This window comes from Lineus longissimus, chromosome 5 (genome assembly GCF_910592395.1).
Source record: "Lineus longissimus chromosome 5, tnLinLong1.2, whole genome shotgun sequence".
Classification (NCBI taxonomy): Eukaryota; Metazoa; Nemertea; class Pilidiophora; order Heteronemertea; family Lineidae; genus Lineus; species Lineus longissimus.
The window spans coordinates 20,948,752-20,970,976 of record NC_088312.1 but is presented as its reverse complement, the minus strand read 5'-3'; the positions used below and the strand labels follow the sequence as shown (position 1 = coordinate 20,970,976).

General features: G+C 41.7%; 1 protein-coding gene and 1 long non-coding RNA gene across 3 annotated transcripts in view; both read right to left on the bottom strand.

Annotated features, from left to right (window-relative positions):
• Window positions 1-15,251, bottom strand: part of LOC135487789 (potassium voltage-gated channel subfamily KQT member 1-like) — a 105,446-nt gene extending 90,195 nt beyond the window's left edge. For both annotated transcript variants that reach the window (XR_010446887.1, XM_064771871.1), the window contains exons 1-2: window positions 15,162-15,251; window positions 13,319-13,809 (exon numbers count right to left, since the gene is read on the bottom strand). Coding sequence is in view for 1 of the 2 variants with exons in the window: in XM_064771871.1 (XP_064627941.1) it covers window positions 13,319-13,680 (362 nt within the window). In the remaining variant the exon portion in view is untranslated. The remainder of the gene's footprint in view (window positions 1-13,318; window positions 13,810-15,161) is intronic.
• An 899-nt stretch (window positions 15,252-16,150) lies between these two features.
• On the bottom strand, window positions 16,151-19,211 carry LOC135488483 (uncharacterized). Its single transcript, XR_010446988.1, has 2 exons — window positions 19,009-19,211; window positions 16,151-16,712 (listed from the first exon to the last, which is right to left on the bottom strand). It is a non-coding gene; the product is annotated as an uncharacterized LOC135488483 (long non-coding RNA).
• Between the last annotated feature and the right edge of the window lie 3,014 nt (window positions 19,212-22,225).

Genomic DNA, 22,225 nt, shown 5'->3' with positions numbered 1-22,225 from the left:
GCAACAACGCCACATTAGCCTTTTACCGCTTGCAGTATTGCGGTATCTTGTCAATTTCTTCATTGCTGCTCGTGGGTAGGACACATTTGAAACTTTTGCCACAAGTTGTGATGTCTCCACAGACTGTGATCAACTGCACGCATCTCTCCAAGACGCTTCTATACATGAACCTCCTGTATCAAAAGACCACCCGACCCCTTGGGCACCATGCTGGGCGCTGATCAGGAGACAATGGAATCATACTGATTGTGATTAGATAAAGATGGGGACGGGCCTTAGCTGTCAGGCAAAACCACCACATCAACCTTCTTAGCAAACAGTATTGCAGTCGGTATTGTCAATTACTGCTGCTCGTGGGTAGACACCTTTGAAACTAGAAGCTGTAAGTGTCACTAGCTGTGATGTCTTCTCTGACTGTGATCAACTGCACGCATCTCTGCAAGACGCTTCTATACATGAATCTCCCCTATCAAACAACGATCCCTTCGGCACCACGCTGGGCTCCGATCAGAACACAATGGAATCCTACAGATTGCGACATCATGAAAGGACCCAAGTCAGGAAGTGGTTGGCAAGCAACCACACCATACAAGACAACACCTTGCTGCTTGTCAATTTCCTTGCTTGCTGCTGGCAGTAATGAGTGAGGAGAAAGCTGTGATATATATTAGCTCAAGTGATTCTCATATTTTACCATCCTTTTTGCCAGTTTTTTTGGTCAGCTTATGTATTTTTGCTTCAACTGATCAGAACACCTTTCAAAACCGAGAAAAGATTTCAACAGCTTCTCATTAAAATGTTCACATCATTAAACAATATTGCACCAGGATGCATGCACTATCCTCAGAAAGACACACCGTTCCTCACAAGAAAACACCCCAGGCACTTGGCTGATACTAAATTAGGTATTATTGCCATCATTTTCTCAGCATCGTCTGAACGCTATGGTAACTTTTGCTTCATCGAGCAGAGAACGGAGCCAATGACACGAGAAGATGCTACTCCGTTAATAATGAATTTAACGAGCACTCCCAAGACGATACACAGTGATAATATTGAAATAAATTGCTCCCTCGCAGCGGAAATTTCCGTCTTTGGAACATCAAATCATAGATTTGACAATTATTTTATGCCAGGACTGCCGAAGATTAGAAATAGGGTTCATGAGGTAAAACAGAATCATACGTTAGCTTGATGAGACTTTTGTTCAACTCAGCATCGACTGAATAGAGTGGCATGCTGGTAAAGGTGGTCAGATCTCAATCCAATTAGGGTCAGGGGCTGTTGGCGTAGTGCAGTGGAAATAATGGCCCCTGTCAGCTTTTGTGAGCACTGATCTTAAGCTCCAATACTATGCAAAATTGGGGTGCAGAGAAATGTCATTTTTTAGCCATACGCTTCAAGGTCAACTTCTACAAACTGGCACCCTTATCTATTGTTATTGTCAAATACAACAACATGAAAACCGGACAACAGGTCATGTAACTTGATCCAATATCATATCAACAGCTAACCTGTTAAATAATTCACGAAATCATTTCAAACCATTTTCTCACTAATTTCCACCTGAAGTTTTCTCGTCGTCATGGTAACAGCACACATGCCTTTCTCTTCACATTTATAGCAACCCGCTATAATATTATACTTATAAATACGTAATTTGTCATTCATTGTATAATCCAGTTAGTGACCATACATGCTCTTTTCTAAAGAATTACATCAAAGACTACTGAAGCTGAAAAAGACTAATTATTTAGTCTGGGAATAAGGATTGACATTTAAACATATCTGTTTGTCCTTTTGTACTCTTTTGCCTAGTTTTCTACATTCTGTACTTGGGAGAGAGAGCAACATGTAACTGTTTGCTTGACATATATAGGTAAAAGTGACATAAAACAAGGATAAAAGTAGCCTTAATCTTCATCAACCAATCTAACTATCTTCTGAACCTACCATGTTCCCAAGAAATCAATGCCAATTGGCCTGTGCAGGCAATTTTCAGGTCATTGGCATGAGAGGCCCAGTATATAAAGTAATGGAATAGAGCTTGCCTTTCAAAAGCAATGATGAGTCTGATGAAATTGGTGTTCTGACATGACCAATACAAAACCTATTGACATGACCATTTATTTGAAAGGTTTCCATCAGTGCTTCTTGTTAGTGCCTTTTTTGTCAAGATTGGCTTTAATCCTGGGAACTTGTATCTTTTTTATAAGAAGACGCCCAACTTTCATTCCCTATTCAGAGGGCCAGACTGGGGGCATACATTAGTGGTACTTTGATGTACGTATCTTCATACCAATAATCCACTGACAGACGAACCCCGTTCCACCGATGAATAGAAAGAGGAGAAAGATGTCTTCCTCAATATTTATTAGATACGATGGTCATTCAACCCCTAAGACCGTTGAGGTTGGTCACGTCAAAGCGGGAAAGCTTGATTGGGAAATATTTGAGATGGGCGGGCGGAGACCAGTAATTGTCTGTGACCTGAGGTACTTGGTTACATCTTCAAACAGGTGATTTATGTCGCAGCCACAGGTGATAATTATCACTGCAATTCGTGACAAAAAGATTTCTCATCTGCCGGTAAAACTGGTAATCACTAGGTGAATCAAAGTTACTGAAGTCACTGAAGACTAAGCTGTGGGGCACCACCGAAGCTAGACCTCCAGCGAACAGCTGATTTTGTCGCAGCACATGACCTGAGGATATGTTGCAAAGGTCATGTAATGCCTGAACGCAGAAGAACAAGGTATATGCAGTGGTGACAGCCACTTGTTGCGAGCACCTGCGATGGCCTTGCAAACGAGATAGTTTTGTCTCATGCGACAATTGTCATAGGTTGCTGCCACAAAACTTTCTTGTTTGAAACTGCAAGGTGCTTCACCACCAGCACGTCACTCCTAGCCAATGACCCGTTTGAAGTGATGTATAGAAGAGGAGTCGCTATCATCCAAACGGAAAAAAACTTCCAATGGTCAGTCAACCGCCAAAACTGTTGAGGTTGGCTGTCTCAAAGCAGAAGCCGTCAATAATCCCACATGAAAGAGGTACATCGCACTCCAGTGGCTTCTGTATCCAACCCAAAGGGCTCCCGGTCAGGGAATCAAAAAAAAATTTGCTTATGATTATTCACATGTCCTTTATTCAGGTGGGTGGCTGGCCTGAACAGAGCTGGTTTTTGCTAACTGGCTATGATATTGGTCACAGGTCACCACATGGCACATGTCATAGGTCTAGGTCAGGCCCTGGATTGCATGAATGCACCAATAGGATAATATTCCTCCTATACCACTGAGGTTGGTCATGTTACGATTGTTGTCTCAACGTCAAAGATCGCATATCATTGGGAATGGGAGAGCAGCCAATAGTTACAGGCAATGGTTTCTGCATCCTGATGGTACAGGCTCGTTTCCTTATGACCACAGACACGACACTTATGACATGTTAGACATACTTCGCAAGACAAAACTGCAGAAGAACATAATTATTCTTTCTGTAGTTTTTTTTGAGCTGATCAACAAGTGGTAAATCTTTTCTAGTCACAAATGTGGTTTTAAATTCAAAATAATGCCTAGTCTTGCCACCTGATAAGAACCGGGTAAATGAGCACATCAGAAATGTTGCTGGGTCTCCCTAGGGATCGAAGATGCTGACATAAGGGTTGAGAAATTTGGTCCAGCAGGACGCCACAGCCCATTACGTTTGAGCCATGTGACTCTAAAAGCTATTACTGTTCATCACATTCACATTTCATTCCTGCTATGATAGCCACCGCACACGCAGACTGGATTATCGCGGTCGGGAAGCATCAGCGATAGGGCTATGAATATTAGATATTCAATAACCTGCCTAATGGGAGATACCAGCTGGTTTTGTGGTGACTTGATGGAGGCAGCTGAGAGCTCTCTAGCTGCTGTCCTAAACTGAAGGGAGGGTGAGCCGTTTCTTGTAGCACAAAGAAGAAAAGGCCTGTGAGATGATCCCCAAGAGGTTTTTAGATTTCTAGTCACTATCCATGAACTAAAGGGTGGAGGAGCCTTTTTCTGGTGGTACTCATCGTAAATGTCTGTGAGGTCAGGCCGCAGAGGTTTTCAGATTTCTAGTCACTGTCCTAAACTGAAGGGTGAATGAGCCTTTTTTTGGTGGTACACATCGGAAATGTCTGTGAGGTCAGGCCGCAAAGGTTTTTAGATTTCTAGTCACTGTCCTAAACTGAAGGGTGAATGAGCCTTTTTTTGGTGGTACACATCGGAAAATGTCTGTGAGGTCAGGCCGCAGAGGTTTTTAGATTTCTAGTCACTGTCCTAAACTGAAGGGTGGATGAGCCTTTTTTTGGTGGTACACATCGGAAAATGTCTGTGAGGTCAGGCCGCAGAGGTTTTTAGATTTCTAGTCACTGTCCTAAACTGAAGGGTGGATGAGCCTTTTTTTGGTGGTACACATCGGAAAATGTGTGTGAGGTCAGGCCGCAGAGGTTTTTAGTTTTCTTGTCACTGTCCTAAACTGAAGGGTGGATGAGCCTTTTTCTGGTGGTACACATCGGAAAATGTCTGTGAGGTCAGGCCGCAGAGGTTTTTAGATTTCTAGTCACTGTCCTAAACTGAAGGGTGGATGAGCCTTTTTCTGGTGGCACACATCGGAAAATGTCTGTGAGGTCAGGCCGCAGAGGTTTTTAGATTTCTAGTCACTGTCCTAAACTGAAGGGTGGATGAGCCTTTTTCTGGTGGTACACATCGGAAAATGTCTGTGAGGTCAGGTCGCAGAGGTTTTTAGATTTCTTGTCACTGTTCTATAGCTGGTGGGTGGATGAGCCTTTTTCTGGAAGAACACACAGGTAAATGGGAGATCAGGTGGCATCATGCCACAGAGGTTTTTAGACTGGATGAGTTGCCGAGCATGAAGCTCGGAGCTCCCAGAGAACATGATCTCGCAGAGGTCTTTAGAGGAGGAAAATTCTGTGAGAAACAGAAGAAGAAAATGTCTTGTTTAGTCACGTTTATCGGCAGAGAAGGAATGTTTATCACGCATCAAAGGGACACTTATTGAAGTCACTGCAATAAAAGTCCCATTTGTAGTTGCTTTACCAATCACAAATACGATCGCAACACATGCCAATTCAATTTCCCTCATCATAAGTTCAACTAAGTGTATTTTTCTTCCCACAGCCTTCTCCTTTGGTTGTGACTTCTCCCCTGGCAGTTATTGCGATAATTTCTGTCAAAATGGCAAACCTGGCAACTAATGTGAATATTTGCATTAAGTGACATGGCAAAACTACAGTTGTACCTTTGTGAGGTGCTTTTAGAGTTGACAGTTCCATTCAGTGGGTGGTTCAGCAATGCAAATGGAAATTGGCTGTGAAATATAGTGGCTATACTTTGTAATCTGGCTCATCAAAATGTTACAAATGATTTTTCCCCCTCAAAAGTGGGTATGTGTCAACATTATCATTCATGCAAAGCATTTTATGCCAGATTTATGAGGTAAGTGGTTGATATTTCATAGTATCTGCAGCGTAATGGATGGGGGCAGATCGGTTATCAACTAAACACGATTCATAGGTCAGGTAACATCAACACTGATTAAGCCATGTTTTTCCATCCATCAATTTATCCCCTGATTGAGTTAGTGAACCAGTTGCAAAATCACAGTAAAAATTGTATCGACTCTCGAAAAACTCTATACCGCATGTTGTTAAAAGCCAATAAAAGCGATGGATGAGGACTTGCCTTTTCTCAACTATGGATCCAATCCTCTGAAATCAATAGACATATTCACAAAAAGAAGTCAATATGGTGGCATTTATCGAGAGTATTTTTTGTTCTGATGACATGTTTTTTCAGTAAAATCCATACTTTTTTACAAAATGTCACCAAAGTACTGCACACATCGATGCATCATTGTATATTTGTGTTCAAAATGCTTCTTTGAACCGTGTTTTATTTTCGTCTTTACCTGAATATTTGTGGTGTGGCAACAAGAGAATACCAACATCCAGATGATTTATGATTGATCCCAATCTTAACATCACATAAACTACCAGCAATCGCATCAACAGATCACTCTGACGGTGGATTCATGACCTATCTTGCTAATGGTAAAGCTGTTGTAAATATGATTGGACAGGTTTTACGGCTATAAAGAATTGATTTGGAAATGGACCAGTTTTGAAGAATGAGCTTGGATGGCATTGAAGGCAATTGCCTCTGATGCCCTCTCCTGTTGCCTTGATGCCATACTGTGTCTTCCATAATTCGTCTATTGCCAATTTCCCTAATGTCAATTCCCCTGTTGCCAATTTGCCTAATGCTAATTCCCCTGTTGCCAATTTGCCTAATGCTAATTTGCCTAGGAAGTCAATTCGCCTATTGCCAATTCGCCAAGTGTCAATTTGACTATTGCCATTTGCCTTGATGACCAACTGGAGACAATAAGGCAAGCATCTATTTAATAATGATTCCATTCGGGAAACCTGCGTTAGTTCTTCCATTGAGTAATGTCCTTGGCTCAACCATTCCAGATTAACTTGCTGTCCTTGGAGAGGTGTCCTGATCACAGAGGTCAAATCATACAGTAACCACTCCTTTGGGTCCAAATCACTGTCCTTTATAGGGAAAGTGTCCTTCTAACAGAGGTGTCTGCTAAGGGAGGTTCCATCATATTGTAAAACTAAACAATCACAATACCAATGGCAATATTGGAGACAATTTGCTAAACGTTTCTAATCAATGCAACGTACTGCCAGCACAATTAATCCATAATTAATATCGGACAATGGTGATGTCACATTGGATTATGGTATGAAAAGAGTAATTACGATAATTCACCACGGTTACAGGGTAATTAGGATGACATTTTCAATTTGCAAGCTGCTGTACCTGCATTAGCTGAAATGCAAAAGTAATGGGCATAGCTGCTGTTTTCGCTAATCACAATTATGATGTACACCATCTTGACCAACAAGGTTTTTGCATCTTTTTCTAGTCAAGCCGACATTGTAGGGGGTACAGACCATGAGGTTCAGGATGGGTGTATACCAGTTGGCATGACTTGTTTTGTGCTAATAAACATATTTTTCACAAACACCAGTCCTGTAAAGTGTTATCTTCTACTAAATGGAAATAGACAAAGACAAGAGCCATGAGGCCAATAAACGCAATTGGTGCCTAACTGTAGTAGCAGGTAAAAATGCTTATCCTGCCTTGGAGGAGGAATACTCCCCGGAGAAAAACGAATCCAAGTGCAGAGCGAACTCTTAAGAAGATTTAAGAAGAAGAAAAACATCAAAGTCAATCAAACTGAAACGCATGGACACCACAGGTGCAAATTCTCAAAATCACAAAGTTCATTGATTGCGAAGATTTATCCTTGGCACGTTTTAATCAAAAATTTTAATGCTAAGTACTCGATCTTCATTAGAGATGCCAGCATTAGCACAACTAAGCTTTATCCCTGAGTATTTCATCGACAATAGAAGCGTTGGGACTGAATGTCGATGTTGCTAATGCCAATCAAGTTACCGGCCCAAGTACAAAGTGCTGGTGATAGAGGTAAAATGGGGTAAGGTAGCCCAAGGGTAACGTAGGACTACCTTTCCCCACTTATTACAAAAATCCAGCTCATACTGTAAACAGCTCAAACAGCGAACATCATGGCGCAATAGCATTTTAGAACAGTCGATATCTTAGCGGAAGCAAAATAAAGAGATTAGTCTCTAAGCCAGACAGAGCGCACTCATGGCTTCTAACAGCACTTCAGATGCTGCGGAAAAACACAAGAAGATTTCCGCAGCAATCAACAGGCAGAAGGCGGCCATAACCTTGTTACCAGCTATTCCAAATCAAAAATATCATGATGCTACAAAGAAGCAAAACAAAGTCATAAACTGCTAGTAATATCAATTGATATTTCGTTATTTATTCACTTGGAGCAAAACTCCCACAGAAGCTAATGAAAACATGCCAAGAATATGTGACTTCTCAAAACAAACCAGTAGAGAACTGGGTCTTCTGTATGGTATGTAGACATTATCTAGAACAGTTCCCACTGTTTTGATTTCATCAGGCATGCATCCAATGTGAGGAAGTCTATAGTCAATATTGCTATGAATATCCAGGTAATTTAAAATATTAGCTAGAGGATATCTTACAGCGATAGCACCTAGCATCAACACACAACAATACCACCATAAAAAGTAATACCAGTACATGTACCATTGTAGGAGGCCACAAGAAAAATCATAATAATTTTTTACAAAAATGTTGTGAGGTTCAAAGATACGCAAAGATGGGGATCTGTTATACATCAAAGTACCCTAATGTTTATTTTTCATCATTTTCCGCATCTTCCGAGCTGCTGATGAGAATCTCATATCAAAGTGCGTGGATGATGATGTCATTACCTAGTCCCCATGGTCAGGTTGTGCCGATGCTATAAGGCATTTTCAAGGCACTCGGCACACGAACGAATGAGCAAAAAGCATACACGTACCTCAGAACAGACAAATATTTTTAAAAGTATTTTCAGGACTTTTTCTGGTATTGCCTTTACAAAAGCAATACTTGACCAGAATCAAATACAGTAGAACCTCTCTATTAAGGACAGCCTTGTGACTGACAATTTATGCAGTCCTTAATTTAGAGGTGTCCAGATTAATGAGGTAAAATGCACTACAAATTACAATCTTGGAACCAAATGCAGTGTCCTTCAATAGACAGGGTGTCCACAGAGAGTGCGTCCTTACTGGAGAGAATATCCTTGATAGAGAGAGTTTCCGTCCAGAAGTGTCTGCTTTGGGACCTTCCATTGCAGCTTCAACATGTTCAAAGAGCATTTGTTTCAATCAAGAAGGATTCTCGTCACTACCACTGCAACAAAGGGCCGACGTTGTCTTAGTCGTCATCAGTACATCTTTCAAAATGTCATCTCGTGGGAGTCAAGAAAAGAATTCTGCCTGCATCATCACTGTTGTGACAATCAGTGGGAAGAGTTCTTTAATAAAAATACACACTTGGAAAAGTACAGGAAGCAGAAGAGATGCAGCGGCCAATGCCAACCCTCCCCCACCTCCCTCGGATCCCCCGCTTCATCAACTCATACCGTTCGCACGACAATATTTGTTGTCTCATCCATCACAGTGATGAGTGTCAACAACTTTGGGTGATCCACGTTAACGAAAAGAAGTAGCAACCAACTATGCTAACTACAGCCGCCATGTTTCATCTAATACTCATACTCACCTCGGAGGACAATATTTGCTGACTCATCAATCACAGCGACGAGCGTCATCAACCAAAAGTAATAAACACTATGTAGAGAAGTATCACTCCACACCTTTGAACCCAGGCCCTAGTTTGTCGTAAGCCAGCAGCAAAACCAACTCTGCTACCTTAACCAAATATGTTACCTACAGCCCCCCCCCCCCCTCCCCTCATACTCATCTCGGGAGGACAATATTTGCTGACTCATCGATCAAAGTAGCATTGATCATTTCATGTTGATGACACTTGTCGCTATGACAAGTGACATCAACATGAAATGATCACTGCTACTGAACAGAAACCATAACTCAGATCAGGTTTTGTGTAAATACTGCCAAAGAAGGTGGCTAAATTTACCTTTGCTTCCTTCAAAGTATCATTTTTAAACAACCAAACTCATTTCCTCGATTGGTTAAACATATTTTAAAATCGAAAAACCTTGGAAGACACTGGGTACACATGGAATGCCTAACAAACAACATTTCCTGTGAGATTTTGGCGACAAGACAGATGCCTCATCACACCTGAGGCGATGTCTGATATGCTGTCCCCCCTTCGGGCAAATCACACAGCAGGTGAAGGGACAATTATTGTATTTATTTGAAGTTGACTTTCAACGCTTTGGAATACAAATTTGGCAGTTCATACCGCTGAAATAATCTTGCATCAGCTACACATCAATCTGATAAAAATCATACCCAATACTTCTATCGAGTCGAGTGGAATCTTATAGAACTGACACATCAAATCTGTGATGCGGAATCATTTCTCGCCAGGAGCAATCCGTCTCACTCAGTCGGCTGGTCATTCTGCCAATCTTCTCCTGTCACTATCAGACACAGCATTCACCAGCATTCACCGATAAATCACAGTGATCTGATTTTATCGTGAGAACCTGCAATATTGACGCGGCTGACCGCCTTGTACCTAGCCAGCATCTCTGTCCAGCAAAATTTACATGCACTTGTCATTTACGAGGTCTTTTTGTTGTCAAGATACTGGCAAATGGCCTTGTCAAGAACTCTGAATAAAGAATAAATTATAAAAAGATGTGTCACTAACACCTTCTAGGTTTATTACCTGTAATATGTCATTATTGTAATGAATCATGTCTGCGATTATTGACTTTTTCGTATGCCTCGAGCAATCAGGGGTTAAGGTTGCTAATGAACTGTACGCTACGCTACATGTACCATGATAGCAGCTAGTAACAGAATATTGAAAATGCAAATTATCATACGACACGCCCGTGATCAAATTGGAATCAATTCCGTGCAATTTTGTTGCATCAGTGATCGGGAGTGTGTTACCAGTAATCAGAATAGCGTTAGCCACCTGTAGGTTACTTCATGTAGGCAGGACTGGAGGTTTCCCGCCACACTGCCTAAACCAGATCACCCAGCTTACCCAATGTCCTGGCCAGACGAATTGCTGGTGGGGTCAGTAATTGGAGATATCTGCCAGTGACAGGCCGAGCAAAAAATTACCACAAACAGCCATATTTACCAACCAGCCTTTCCTTCCCAACGGCTATCAATAAATGACTGAATAGTCCAGTTACCCTCCTGGGTTTACAGATGCAAACTGCAGGATTAAAAGTGTCTTGCCCAAGGATACTGAATCCATTCATGGAGAAGTATTTGCTTTCAGCTAACATGAAAGCCAAAAATTGCCAATCAAAATATTTCGTTTGCGGAACGCATTGAAAAAGTGCACCCAAAACAGTCAACAAAACCGTTCTGAATTCCAATCAGAAGTGGCCAAAAGTCATCAATAATTCACAATGCAACACTCGCCCTTTTTCAAATATCGTTTATCCCCGGGGGCGCCTAGTGACCTAAACATTCATCATGCTAATTGTCTACTCACGCGCCATAAAGTGCATGCTGCACCCGATGGATAAATTCCCGCACCGATAATTTTGTTATAGTTTGTTTTCACTGGCGAGGAAAATGCTGGCAAAAAAGCCGAACTGGGACGAGGCGCTACAAGACCCAACTGAGCTGGCGTCTGAACATTTTGGATGGAATTCCTTTACTCTGTTTTTGTCAGCATCATTCGTCATAAATTGAAAACTAAGTCGTCACCCTAAACAAACTAATTATGGAAGGAGTAATGTGATCAATTACCGTAAATACATGTAAATTAGGGATTAGCATGAATTCACATTTGATTCAGCCCTTGAGCCATCTTGACCACCAAGGTATTTGCACCTTATCAAGATTTATGGGTAAAGACCATGAGGTTCAAGATGCCCTTGATTGGTAAACCAGGCATACAGTGACATTTCTAGAAATGGCCTCCGAAGTTTACTACTTTGAATTCCAGAGGAAAAGGTCAGGAAAACACCCCAGCTTGCTTTCATTTGAGGATATTGTGTCTGTATCTTGCGGTGTTCCCTCATTTGCCTTCCGTTTGTTATGCATAATGTCACATCCTCCGAAGTAGGATCAGAAACACAACAGGTTTCATTCGTCGAGATCAGACCAAGGAAGCGTGGAGAATATGAAAACGGACATCAAAGAGCCAGAGCTGAGATGAAAACACAAAGCATGGATTAGATTATCCTATCATTCTCGGCAGACGTTACATTTTCATATGCTCAAGCGCTGCACATGACATTCACCATGTTGGGGCAACACAACTGATTTAACTCTGCAGGCAGTACATGCAGTAACCCACATTATTCAATGAAAATCCACTCAACAGAACACAAGGCAGTCCCTTGACCACATTTCAGCTTTATCACAGAACTTTCGGAGAAATCAAGAATCGATCTTCAATAAGGAGCTGAAAGCAAGCACCATGGTTCATTACAAAGACAATAAATATTATGAGAATTTTATCAGAAATCATTAGGCAGTTGAAAACAGACCATAGCTCCGTGGCCTGAGGGTGTTTAGCAATAAACGCCACGCGCAGGATATGAATCGTTAATGGCGGTAGTATAGTATCCAATAAGTAAGGTATAATAAATTCATTATAAAGGTACGTCGGAGTTTTGTTTGTATGATGACTAACTTCAATGTTAGTTTTAAGTGACACATGCTGCCATTGGTTGTTTTCATGGCATCCAGCAACTTATCTGAAAGCAAAAGGCGATAGGCCTGATCTCTGGCTTCCTTGAAAGGATTTTAAGGTGAACTCATGTACTTGTTCACAGGTATGAAAACATACAGAAACGAAGTCAGTTCAACTGAAAATATCTTTCAACTGACCCCAATCAGACACATTCAGACACTAAAATACTTGTTTATGTGGCACTGACGCAAACAAAGCAATCAGCATATTATCATTGTTTGCGAATAAGTAGACCCAATCTACATGTACCGGTACACTTATGCCTATTTAGGACTAGTTTTAGACGGTAAAATAAAGATAATATGCATAAAAGCTTTGGAACTAAATTTTCAGTAATAATGTTGTACATTGTAGACCAGTACACAATTGAAAATGTGGTGCAATCTCATTCACTCATTGTTTGGAAAATTTACGGATTGTCGATGTCTTTAAATTTCAAATACCATCTACGGAGAGCTAAAAGCGAAACTCCTAGTCAATCAACATCATGGACCTAACTTGCTGGGACCAAATGAAACCAGAAGTTTCAACAGAAAAACTAAAATGAAAGACGAGAAACAGAACAAACTTTTCAAAAGATCTGAATGTCTGGAAGAAACAGGCTCAACAAAATGTATGTAAACATGGGAATAATGGTGCTCCCTGTGGTACTCCACTAAATCATGCATGTTATTAGATGTACATGTACAATATGTAGCGTACTGCAAACCATTCTGAACCAACGAAGGTATACTGTCCATAACCCCCCTCATTGGTGTAATAGAGTCCAGGTTGGCAGAGTGGATCACCAACTTGATGGTCAAGATGACCATGTCGGAGTCACAGGAGCCTGAACTTAGGAAAATGCAACAACGTCATATCATTCTCTCTTTTCCTGTTAGTGTCAGCAATCCATGTAAGCCAATGACATGAATAGTCCCCTAAACCTGCAACAAAATATAATCTATATTTCGATTAAAAAATCCACTTACACTGTGAAATGATAGATGAAACACTTCCATCCTGTTGGTCGCTCCAAGAAGTTGTAAACCTTTGCCTGTAATGAAGTCTTAGCCGGGCCTCGACTACTACGGCAAGATAGATTGTAATGTGCGTCATAATTTTTATCCATAGGTTGAATTGACGGGCGGTACTCAGCCCATGTTTGTGAGTTCTGACTCGAACCGAAATCAGGTTCGACGGTTTGAACCGTCGCGCTAGAGTTGGTCCTTCCTTTTTGGTAATCTCTCATTTCCATGGTTACAATAGAGTCCCAACCTGGTTCCTGTTGTTGAGACTGGTCCCCTGTTAGCGGGGCAGATGAATCGGCACCCTCGTCATTCCCGACACTCATTTCAATTGACTCGAGTCATAGTGCTACATCAAGCAGATAGGGGGTGTTGGTGGTTGTTATTCCATGAATTGTTTAGAAACTTTATAAACTCCAGGTAAGCGACACTTTTAATCCAAATGGGTCAGAGACCTGAAATAAAGTGATAACAATTTGGGTCAGTTAAAATGAGCAGAAAATTAGGACAAAGAACTTTCTACGGCCCTCTGATATTGGAAGACCAACAGTGTAGGTTGTCACTGGCCCAATTTTGTTTGAATCCCACACAGGGCATTGCTTGCAGAACCAAGCCACAGAGGGTTGTAACATGTGCATCTTGGTGTAATGGCAAGCGGTGGAAACCTACCCCATTTTATTTTGTAACACCGTACATTTCTCAGCAAATCCATGAAATCACCAATGCCCAACTTCTGGCTGCTCAAGTCACCTAACAGGTGCCTTCAAGGGTAAGATTTTCGTTACTCAAAGATGACCCGACCAACTCGGGTTCATTCACAGATGGGAAGGCCATCATCCAAGCCTTCAATCCAAGCTTTGAAGATCTCAAGCGGTCCCTGGTTAGAACCCCACAGTCAGTGTTAGACTCAAAGCACGTCTCTTTGCCAAACCTGTCTTATCATTCTGATGTCGCCTTCTAAATACTTTCACTTTCACCTATTCTATCATCATGACTTAGCTACGGTCAACCACGCATGACCTAGTACTAGTATACAAGCCTATGAATGGCTGATAGTAAATGAATACAATGATCAGGTTTATATAATTAGTATGGGCTACTATTTTCATAGCAAAAATAAAATAATTGGGCCAATCATGAGGCCTAGAAATGACTCCTGAATGGAAGTGATTAATGAGAGGGAAATAAGTCTGCCATTACTGATTATTTGCCAACTATTTTAGACTCCCTTTATTAATTTATATTTGTACTGACATGCATGTACACAGTAGTATGATATACAGAGGAGCCCCCCTTAGCAGACACCTCTCTATTAAGGACACTAATTTTGGTCCCAAAATTGCACCTTCCATTCAATCAGACCTCTCTAATCAGGACACCTCTCTTTTAAGGACAGCACTGTACTTTTCAGTCCAAAGGGTGTCCTTTATAGAGAGGTGTCCGCTAAGAGAGGTTCTGCTATAATGATCTTTCTGTCTGTTTTATCAGATTTACGATTTTTATAGTCGTAACATGTTGATATTTCGACATGCGCATGCACCACAAGTATCTAAATAACGACATAAATTTTGCACAACATAAATATGATAAAAGTTTGTGGAAGTACAAGTGCAAAGTCTGCACTACAACAGTACAGTGTGTGATCTACAGTGTATCTCCTTACATAAAATACACTAACTTACATGAACCTCCCAACGCATCAGAAAGTCAATGATGACAGCGCTCAGAAAACTACTGCAAACTCCCTTTAACAGCACAAGAAAAACACAAGCACACCATATTTTACTTGACAAATATAATATCTTACCAGTGGTTAACTTTTCAACGAAAGTTTCACACACTTAGGAATGGAAAATTAGGTTCTAATCCACCACGAAATCACGGCACACTAACTTTCTCCGCCATTACTGTACACACATTGTGGATGTACACACATGAAACACTTGCAGGTGCTTGGCCACCTGGTGTTCAATTATGGAACTGAAATGTTTGTGATTTGAGGACAGTTTTTGCAGACGGAGTGGTTTTTTGGTCAAATGGAGGTTCCAGCTGAATTTATTAGCCTATTTTTATTGTTTTCTTACAAATCTGAACTCGTTCCTATGCATAGCTGATAATAGCTATCATCCACCAAATATCTGGACTCTTTTCAGAAACAGTAATGTCACAACTACTTCTCACTTGTCACAACCACACTCTCAATAAAACCTGCTTTACAATGTTGGTATTTTCCATGATGCAATTGCCGATAGGGACATCGGTTCGCCAAGAAAACCGAAGGAATTGAAGGATTCATTGAATTCATCAACACATCATTAGTTTTCAGTGAAGTTCAACTGTATTCCCAGATAAATCACTTTGGTATGTAGAGAGTAAGATTACAATTAACTCACGTTAAAGTTTAAGGTCTGGTGGTCGATATACTGTCGTCCACTGACCAAGTACCAGTCTCTAATGAGTGAATGGAGGAGACTGGTGGAAGAGTCTACCGAAAACTGGGGACAAATAGAGACTGCAGTGACCCTGTGGGAGAGGTCGGGTTTACAGGATGTCATCAGCTGGTTGGTCACTGTCACTAGTGTAGCTGGTTGTGACAGTTAAAAGCATTTGAGAAGACGGGCTAGATTTCTGTACATTCCTTCCTGCGGTGTCTCAGAAAAAGTACCCAACACGCCACAGGGGCGCTGCTGTTGCCCATTGGTTTTTGAAAGGCGTTATCACCCGGGAAAGACGTACCAAACTTTGTCCTGACTTAGGAATATCCCCTTCTGACGGTAGTACAAAGAACAACACCGATTGTGAAACTATCATTCTTTATTTGATATGTTTAGGACAAATTTAGATATTCAACGTCCTGATACATTGGTCAAATATCATGAAAAGGTTTTACAAAAAGATATTCTAACAACAATCTGTACGTGGGCACCACATGTGGGAACAGGTGGCGCTACAGTTAGGTAGGATTTCTATTCCAGTGAAGTAGTAGGAAATGTCCCTCTGGCAACAAGTCCTTCCCTGTTGGTTGGTGTACATCAACACCTAAGAGATTAATGCGCATAATACATGTATATTCATCAGTCCCCAGAACACTATATCTTAGGGTATTTAAAAATGTTACATGTACACTCATTCATCCTGGATTGTCCCTAATCTTTTGCGAAAACTCCCTACGGAATACTCTATCCTTGTTCATTCTGTTACATCCATACATCCTGATTTATAAGCACTCTAGGTCCAGAGTTACTGTTCGTCACCATGTAGGTCTAGTCACGATGCCGGTAGAAGTAGGACAGGTGGCTTGTATACATCGATGGGAGGATGCCGGGTTCAGCCGCGGGAAGGGAGTCGGTCCATCCCTCTGAAGATGAGAGAAAATATATCGATATAAGGGTTATGGAGTGTTAGTTCAAAACTTAGTCTAGCGCAACTGGGAGCAGACTTGCGAGAATAGAAACAATTATTCAATCGTCATTTGTATTTGATATGCCCCAACAATCAGTCTCCCCATCTAATATGTGAATTTGTTCTGCAGTACGTTATTTGCGACGCCAAATGATTGTATACGGATTGCATTTATTAGCCTGATGAGTCTATCGAACAGTCACCCAGTAAAAAGTATCATCATGGTTACATTTGATATTGTTTGAATGATTAACTCACTGTATTCAACCTGCGTTCATAGTTACCACTGTATGCCTCAGAGGGGGCAGAATGGTACTGTTTAGCCAAGAAGTCTCTCCAACAGCCACAAGTATCTCTTCGAAAACATCACAGTAACACGTTCGACCCAGGGAATCTGTCAGCTGGCTGACGAGTAGGTTGGGAATTGTGTATGATCAGTTCCCTCAAAGACACCCGAGACAGGGATTAAAATCTAATGTTTATAAGTTACCATTGTATGCCTTAGAGGGGGCGGAATGGTACAGCTTAGACAAGAAGTCTCTCCAACAGCCTCAATGAATATTGGATCAACGGCACACAGGGCCTCCCAGAGATACCGTCAATGACGAAATATGATTGTGCCTTCTGTAAGATTATTTTCTCCGCCAAACACGGGACTGAAGGATTAAAATCTTATAGGCTAACAAACGCAAACACTTTCAATGAACCCCCTACAAGAGACGAGTGGCTCTTCGTCTCCCCGACTTTGACACCCTACTACGAACATATCAATAGATCAGCCAGCGGTCCTTGGTGTCGCCGCGTGGGTTACGTCCAGTGAAATTGTTTGCAATTGTCAAGGAACCACGATCTGACATCCATAACCAGCGTATTCCCTATTCATGCCAGTTACAATCGGGTGCTACACCACAGTCGGGATAGTGGAGCCAAATGAATGATTGTTTAAATTAAAAGAATTTTTGAAAAATCATATGACAAGGTTTGGAAGTCAAAAGCCTTCCAGTTATGCACATACGTCCTGCCTTACTAAACTTACCTTGGAGGGAGACTCTCAGTGCTTTGACCACAGTAAAAGCTTCCCTTTGTTACGACACCAATCGCAATCTAAGTTTGAATAGAATTACCGAATCTACTTGCCTGGCAATAACATGCTGACTGCTTTTGGTCATGCCTCCTTACCTTCAAATCACAAGAGGCGCTATGCTTGCAAACAATAGACAAGAATGATCGCCAACCGCCTCAAAGTACAGGTATGTTGGATCCCACAGGCATGGGTCACCCAGTAAAAAGTATCATCATGGTTACATTTGATATTGTTTGAATGATTAACTCACTGTATTCAATCTGCGATCATTTCGCAGTTGAAGAATTAGTTACCACTGTATGTCTTAGAGAGGGCATAATGGTACTGTTTAGACAAGAAGTCTCTCCAACAGCCACAAGTATCTCTTCGAAAACATCCCAGTAACACGTTCGACCCAGGGAATCTGTCAGCTGGCTGACGAATAGGTTGGGAATTGTGTATGATCAGCTCTCTCAAAGACACCCGAGACAGGGATTAAAATTTTGTGTTTATAAGTTACCATTGTATGCCTTAGAGGGGGCGGAATGGTACTGCTTAGACAAGAAGTCTCTTCAACAGCCTCAATAAATATTGGATCAACGGCACACAGGGCCTCCCAGAGATACCGTCAATGACGAAATATGACTGGGCCTTCTGTAAGATTAGTTTCTCCGCCAAACACGGGACTGTAGGATTAAAAGCTTGTGTTTATAGGCTAACAAATGCAAACACTTTCAATGAACCCCCTACAAGAGACGAGTGGCTCTTCGTCTCCCCGACTTTGACACCCTACTACGAACATATCAATAGATCAGCCAGCGGACCTTGGTGTCGCCGCGTGGGTTACGTCCAGTGAAATTGTTTGCAATTGTCAAGGAACCACGATCTGACATCCATAACCAGCGTATTCCCTATTCATGCCAGTTGCAGTCGGGTGCTACACCACAGTCGGGATAGTGGAGCCAAATGAATGATTGTTTAAATTTAAAGCATTTTTGAAAAATCATATGACAAGGTTTGGAAGTCAAAAGCCTTCCAGTTTTGCACATAAGTCCTGCCTTACCGTGAATTTGCGACTGAAATTTCTAACTGCGCAGTTTATTCTTGGCTCGACTGCATGACTTTTACAGCAATAAAAACCTGTTGAAACCAATTCAAACAATTATCAATCATAGATACTGGGCCCTACCTTCTGCTGCAGCTCTTTTAACTTGATTTCCGAAATGTTGAGGGGAATTTTACCTTTGAAATCGGAAAAAGTTTTCCAGCGATGTTCTGCGCAGTTCACTCACACACCAACTGACTTGCGTTCAAATCAACCGAGACCGATCATGACCAAAGACAATACATTTGACGTCACACCATTCGGGCACTATTCCTCTACCCCGGGAAAGACAGGCCGGCGGCTTAGCGCCAACTTGTATTGTTATGTCATTAGACCAATTGGATCCACCAATATTTCGTGGTGTAAGCGCAGCTGCGCTTACACACGAAATATTGGTGGACCAATTGCACTTACACCACCACATTGCCGCGACAAATTGGTTCGGCAATCCATTGCCGATACAAATTGCAAAGGTGGGTCTGGGCTATTGCATAACATGCACATGAACGGAGCTATATGGCGATAGAAATATATACAAGCCAGGTTTCGCAAGCCTTTCGACGAGCTGCGAAGGGCAAAGTTTGTAAATGCATTTCATTGGCTATTTTCAAAAATTTAGCCGATTCCTCCTACAACATAGGACAAAAGATGATCTTGCACTTCGTATTTCGTCAGTCGTATAGCTGTCGAAACCTGCATATTGTCAAAATCACACACACTGACTTGAACTGACAATGACGTACATTGTGTATTCACCATTTCGGCCAAGGCCGTACGGTGTAGAGGAGGAAACCGTACTCATGGAAAACGTGCCCAGTCCTATTGTATTCTGACAGATTATGATATGGTTCTATCTGTGGAGGCCATTCCCGCCAAAGCTAAGAGAATCCTTCGCTCCCCGGACATTCTATCCAGGGACATTTTAAACTTCTACACCGTCACCGCAAGAAGTGTCTGTTGCACACCAGAAACAACCAACTCGGAATTCAGCTCTTGGAAGTTTATTTCATTAAAGAAACTACATGATATTTACAGCATGCATAGTCAAGGTCAAAGTGACTGACAGCCTCGCCACGTTCCTTTTATTGTATTCGCAATTCTTTTAAGTAGGCCTAATACTGGTACAATCTATAGGTGGGCTGGGGGTAAAGACGAAATTATTTACAAATCTTGGTAAATTAAAGCACCAGCTTCGACGGCATTTTCATTGGTTCCGTTGAATTCGTCATACCTGAAAACCTAGGGTAAGCCGTCAAAATTATACCCGTACGTGCAATAGATTCCGAGATATTGCAGGAAACGGGCCAGAAATGGCGGCCATATTGGATATCAAGATGGCGACCGCCAGGGGGCGTAAAAAATTAGGGTCTTAATCGATAAATGACCCCTAGGGGTTGTTCTACCACCCTGCCAAATGTCAAATTTTCCCCATTAAAATGCACAATTCTTGCCTTTTTGGGAGCTTAGCAGCTGGACTATCTCCGGCGACGTTGAAAGTAAGGGAACTGTAAATCTTGTGGCATATCTGATGCGCATCCGATGATGATAAAGGAACTGTTAAACACTTGGCATCCAATGACGGTATCATATATACATGTATATATATCTTAGTTTTATACATGTACTATGAAAGTGACGAAAAGAAGATGAGTGTCAAACGGATTACTCTGCCCATAGGAAAACAAACGGTAATACAAGAATACAAGATCACTTGCGCTTTGTCACTTGTGTTCATCAGTAAAAGTACCTGTGCTAAAATGTACTGGAAAGTAAAATCTGTATCACCGAACCTCACTGCAGGTGGATTGCACAAATCTTAAGACGAGCGTAAATGTATTTCTTGAACAAGTGTAAAGAATAATGAAACTTGGTTCAATGTATTTAGCCTCTTGTTTTCCCCTCCTGCCATGCCTGCAGACTGTAGTTCAGCCCATGTTGCCAAGCTGTGAAATTTGCTGCACCACCAGACCATTTTGTCTCAGTCACAGCCTAAGACACACTCCGTCTCAACTCACCCATGTCCTGCTGTGAAATGACCATTCTGTCTGAGTCACAGCATTGGTCCAGGATGTGTATCAGACAAAGACACACTTCCGTCACAACCTTGGACTAACTCGCTCCGTGATGCCTAGCTCGGACCCTTCGTGCACTACCTGACCATTCCGTCTCAGTCACAGTCTGGGACCAGGACATGTATTGGAGTTGTCTCAATTGAAAAGTGTACTTTGATTTATGAGTTACTCTGTTTTAATACAACTTCATATTTTGAAATGAACCTGTAATTTTTGCAACCATGTGATGTTCAGAAGATCAATGTAGAAGAAAATTGTAAAATATTATTCTTGCCTTTACTTTTCTGTGAGTCTTCAGTTGTAAGAGTTCTGTCAGGGGAAGGAGGTTGTGACAACTTCACAACCGATTACACAACACAAGTGTCATGGTCTTTCTGAGGACCAGGAGCACAAAGAGGCACAATTAGCTCTGTGACAGTCACAACCAGGGAGGAGACCTTACAAATTGTATCTTGCTTCGTCATTTGCCGCCAGATATCGCCGGGTGCTTTTCTGAACAAGGAAGTTGTTATACATGACAACCGGAGACCGACTTACCAAGGGCCAGCTCGTGTAAACATCTCCTGGATCTTGGTCTTTCCAACATCAGCACATATATTGTCCCTTGTCGTTATCAGAAGACTACCTAACACTCTCGCAGATAGCAAAATTTATGGGCCCCATATGGCTAATACATGGGCAAGTGTGGGCAGCCATATGGGTACCCGTGTGGGCAATTAATGTGGGTCCCAAGTGGGCAAATGTGGGCCCCACTTTTGCCCACCCAGACCCCATGTGGAATATGCACCCGTGTTTTCGGATGTGGACCATGTGGGCAAACTGGGCATATGTAGGTTTTACATGGATTTCCTTTTGGGTTCATTGAATGGCATTTTCTTATAAAATTATTTTCATATGATATGTGTCAACGGCTGTACATTGGCCTTTAGAGCTAATTCCTCTCTACAGTTTTACAGTGTAGGCCTAACCTCCAGCACGAGGTCGTGCTTCTGAATAAAAAACCCTAACTGCGCCAGTTTCTACCAGCAACCCCTGAGTGAAATGAGTTGGACACTCACCTCTCTGCAGGGTGTAAGGGGTAAAATATCTGGAGTGAGCCTTGATGTCTTCATTGGCAAACCACCACTAGCAACTTGTGAAAAGATTTAGGATCTGATGTTTCTGTGATGTTTTGTGCCCATGGTTTGCATTCTGAAACACTTGAATTAATTTTGAGTCTAGTAACCAGA